Source organism: Scylla paramamosain, chromosome 11 (genome assembly GCF_035594125.1).
Source record: "Scylla paramamosain isolate STU-SP2022 chromosome 11, ASM3559412v1, whole genome shotgun sequence".
Lineage (NCBI taxonomy): Eukaryota > Metazoa > Arthropoda > Malacostraca > Decapoda > Portunidae > Scylla > Scylla paramamosain.
The window spans coordinates 4,520,568-4,525,000 of NC_087161.1; the positions used below are offsets into that span (position 1 = coordinate 4,520,568).

The 4,433-nt window shown below is 40.7% G+C and overlaps 1 protein-coding gene across 1 annotated transcript in view; it reads left to right on the forward strand.

The window, feature by feature from the left end:
- Positions 1-2,928: 2,928 nt before the first annotated feature.
- Positions 2,929-4,433, forward strand: part of LOC135104851 (kinesin-like protein KIF21A) — a 138,679-nt gene continuing 137,174 nt past the window's right edge. The window contains 1 exon segment of the mRNA XM_064012533.1: positions 2,929-3,132. Coding sequence (XP_063868603.1) covers positions 3,098-3,132 — 35 coding nt within the window. The 5' untranslated portion in view covers positions 2,929-3,097.

Sequence of the window (4,433 nt, forward strand, 5' to 3'; positions counted from 1 at the left end):
TGAGCTTGTTTCTTTGTTCCTAATGAGCGAACGAGCGAAATAGAGAGAGAGAGAGAGAGAGAGAGAGAGAGAGAGAGAGAGTTATCGTTTTTTGATAGTTTATAAGATATAACCTTTCACTTGCACACTCATTAAATCTCTCTCTCTCTCTCTCTCTCTCTCTCTCTCTCTCTCTCTCTCTCTCTCTCTGTAGTCGCCATACACTTCCCTCATCATACAGTGTACAGTAGCAACACCCACCCTCTCTTCCTTCCACTAACCTACACTTCGTTACCTATGCATAACTACACAAATGAATCTGTGTCCATATCTATTTCATATCTCTAATCTCATTCTGTGTTTCAAAATCTTCCTTGACAAATAAAAAGTAATAATAATAATAAATAAATAAATGCAAAGACGTGTGGTATTATCGAAAAGAGTTTATAAAGATACGGAACTTCTTCGTTCGCACAAAGGAAAAAAACAATAACAACATTCAGAGCCCGGACTGCTTAACACGATCTTGAAGCAAACCGAAGCTGCATTCAGAGCTAAAAGTTTCATCAGAGTGCCTTACCACAGAAATGAAAACGAAAATTAAGGGAAAATGTGCAGATTTATAATGAAGAAAAACAAGAAAAGAATTATAAGTATTAATAGAGACATAAGTGAAAGAGTAATCTGCTTGAAGAAGAGACACTGAACTACGATCTTAAAGAAGTAACAAGAGAAATAAATGCAGGTAAGTATTGACGGTTCACTATACCGAGTTGGAGGAAGCCCCATCTAAAATATTCGAAGACATGAGATGCCCAGTTTGAAAATGTGTTTCTAGTTCTCCGCTAGAAGTTTCATAAGAGAGAGAGAGAGAGAGAGAGAGAGAGAGAGAGAGAGTGAGAGAGAGAGAGATTGGGGGGTGGGGGTTCTCAAATGGTGTGGTAGATAATTGGAATGGTCTCCCTGTTAGTGTTGGGTCATTAAAGAAAGATTTAACAAACTTATGGATGGGGTGATAAGTGAAATAGGTAGGTGTGTTTCATACAGGGACTGCCACGTGTATGCCTGCCAGGATGGCTTTTTGCAGCTTCCCTTGTTTTCTTATGCCATGTTCTTTCTTTATCTTAATCACATTTATTTTTAATTCTTGTTTCAGTGTTTATTTTTCTTTGGGTATATGACACTTAACAACAATAGCAACAACATCAACAGCAACATATCGGTTTTCTTGCTTAATTTCACAGGTTATCAAATTCTGTATCCTTCCTGTCTTAAAACTCACTCGTTACTCCCTTTTTTGTGGTATCTTGTACCTACGTATTATCACTACTACTACTACTACTACTACTACTACTACTATTACTACTACTACTACTTTTTTCTTCAGTGATACAAGGAAGCATTTTTTTTTCCGTACGCATATATTCCCGAGTTTCATTGTTAATTTATTTAATTATCTATTATTTTAAGTTCCAACAAAGAACAAAATGCTCCCTTATTTTGTCTAACGTATATTTCATCCTTTTACCAAAACCAAATTTTTTTCCCTTGACTTCCACGTATTTACTACAAATATTTTCTTTACATTATCCTGCCCTTGACACAATTACCAATATCAGATCACCCAACCCATCACATTCTTACACATAATGATACACCCTGATCGCTTTATCTCAACTCCCCCGGTATCCTTCAAGTCCTATTATCCTCCTACGCTCCGTCACACGATCTCTTTCACCCTCCTGTGTCCTTTTACAACTCCCTGCAGCCTTCCTTCACTATCCTTATTCCTCTCACCCTGACACTACACATGGCACTCTCCTTCACTCCTACGATGTCCTACACGGTCTTACTCACTCCTACATGTTTTTTTTTTTTTCTATTCTTTTACACCGTTCTATCTCTCCTTTCAATCTCCTGCAGCCTTTGGGAACATATTTTTACATTTTACACATTTAAAAAGCATTTTGCATCCCACTTCTTCACTCCTACGATATCCTACACTTCTTTGCACATTTTCTATATTCTCCTTTTTGTTCCTTTCACTATTCTACGTCTTCCTACAACTCCTTACAATCAGCTGCACCTTTAAATCGCACGTTTTGTTATCCTTCACTCCTACGATATCCTACGTTTCCTTCCACTCCTTTTGTACCCTCCTATTTGCTTCCTTCACTGTTCAACACGGTCCTTTAACGCCTAACAGTCTCCTGCATTCCCGGGAACACATTTTTGCAGCATACTATACCTGAATTTAAATCGCAGTCCTTCACTCCTTAAGATATCGCACCCCAATATTTGTCTCTTAAAGTTCCTACTGTAGTTTTGTATCTGCTTCCTTCGCTTTTTTCGTATCGTCCTACATCGCCCCACAGTCTCCTACACCCCCGAGACACCTTTCTACAACATTCTGCACCTTTGTATCGCCGCCTACACTCCCTCCTACACCTCTACACACTAGCGTCCCTGTGACACTCCCTCGCCTCTCCCTCTCCCTCTCTCACAGCAGGTAGTGAAAGTTTGGTGTGAGCTGATTTGACAATGGCCTTCCCTTCCTATCCTGTCCCTCACGCCATAATGGTCACCCATCACACCGAATGCCAATGGCCAAGCGTTTTATTACTTGACAGTTTTCTCTCGTCCCCCTGAAAAGCATTGAGAACAAGAAGAGGTAAAACAGCTGCCATCTATGTGTTTTTCTCTGTCCTTTTGTTGTGATGCACGTCTTCAGCACTGTTTTCTCGGCTTAGTGTCCATGTATAGCTGCTATTTAAGAGTGCAATAGTTTTTTATCAGTCTATTGCACCAGGTATCGTATTTTTCCGGGGTTGATGAAGCTTGGCATAGCATAAATTAACATGTTATGAGGGGAGGAAAATAGCGACATATGGCAACTTTAGCTTTTAAATGACCAACACCGAACATTCAAACCCGCAGTAGCTCAGTCAGCTGTTAGCCGGGTCGGAGGGAGGATGTTCGTCGCTCCTCCTCTGTGCCCTAGTGTTGTGTGGACCATTATCAGCCCCCATTACCTCCCCATCCCAGCCACCCACTAGCGCAGGGATCTAGTGTATATAGTGCTAGTTATTGATGCTACACGCCCCTCCTGGCCGCCGCAATGGGGGACGAGTCCAGTGTGAGAGTTGCAGTCCGGTAAGACATGTGCTATTGTGTTGATGTTGACATTGTTGTTGTTGTTGTTGTTGTTGTTTGATGATTTTTACCTTTTTATTGAGGGGTTGCGGGGTTTGTGTGTGTGTTTGTTGTGTGTGTGTGTGTGTGTGTGTGTGTGTGTGTGTGTGTGTGTGTGCTAAGTAGCGGTTTCTGTGTGTGTGTGTGTGTGTGTGTGTGTGTGTGTGTGTGTGTGTGTGTGTGTGTGTGTTTAAAGGCGAGTTTTCGGTTAAACGTCATGTGTGTGTATGTGTAATTCAGCAAGGCCTGATCACGAGCTGTGTGTGTGTGTATGTGTGTGTGTGTGTGTGCCGTAACGTGCTTCGTTTATTTCATTCCGTACAAATGACTACGTTTTTAATTTGTGACTTTATTATTCTTATCACATACTCGACTTGACATTATTCCTTCTTTCAATGATATACTATTGTTGTTGTTGTTGTTGTTGTTGTTGGAGGTGGTGGTGAAAGATATCAGTAAATCTTAATCTTTTCTCCTTATCTTCATTTTATCCTTTGTCTTTTTCTTTCTGTTTATTTCCTCTCTTATCACCTAATGATTTCATAAAGCGGCAACATGCATGCTACTGTTTGTCCTTCCGTTGTGTTCCTTTGTGTCTCCTCTTCCACCTCCTCCTCCTCCTCCTCCTCTTCCTCTTCCTCTTCTTTCTCCTCCAACCGTAAACTCTAAAGAGGAAGCTCCTGATCATTTCAACTTCCTCCTACTTACTAACTTTGTGTGTGTGTGTGTGTGTGTGTGTGTGTGTAGTGGCGTGAAAAAAAATATACACGCACGGTCCACTAAATATACATAAACTTTATCCAGTGACCTGTAAGTCTTCCTATAAGCGTATTCTTTTGTGATGTTGTTATTTATTATTTTTCAAAGTTATATTTCGTGTGAATTTGCATGTTTCTTTTTTATTAGTATTTATTGTTGTTTTCGTTGTTGTTGTTGCCGCGCTCCGCCATGTTGGCAGCCCTGTAAGTGTTCAATCAGCTGACTCTATTGACAAACACAGTCCGCCGTCCCGCTCCCTGTGTCCTGCCCTTTCCTCTTCCTTTCCTCCTCTCTTTCCTCTTTCTTTTCCTCTCCCTTGTTACCATCTATACTAATCCACCTTCGTTTTATTTCTTCCTCCAATCTTTTCTTTCGTCCGTTTCTCAATTTTTTCCCCCTCTACTTTCCTCCTTCCTTTTCTTCCTCTCCTTTCCTCCACCGCTTTCCTCCTCCACCTTTCCTTTGTTGTCATTTCTGCTCCTTTACTTCTATTTCTTTCTTCC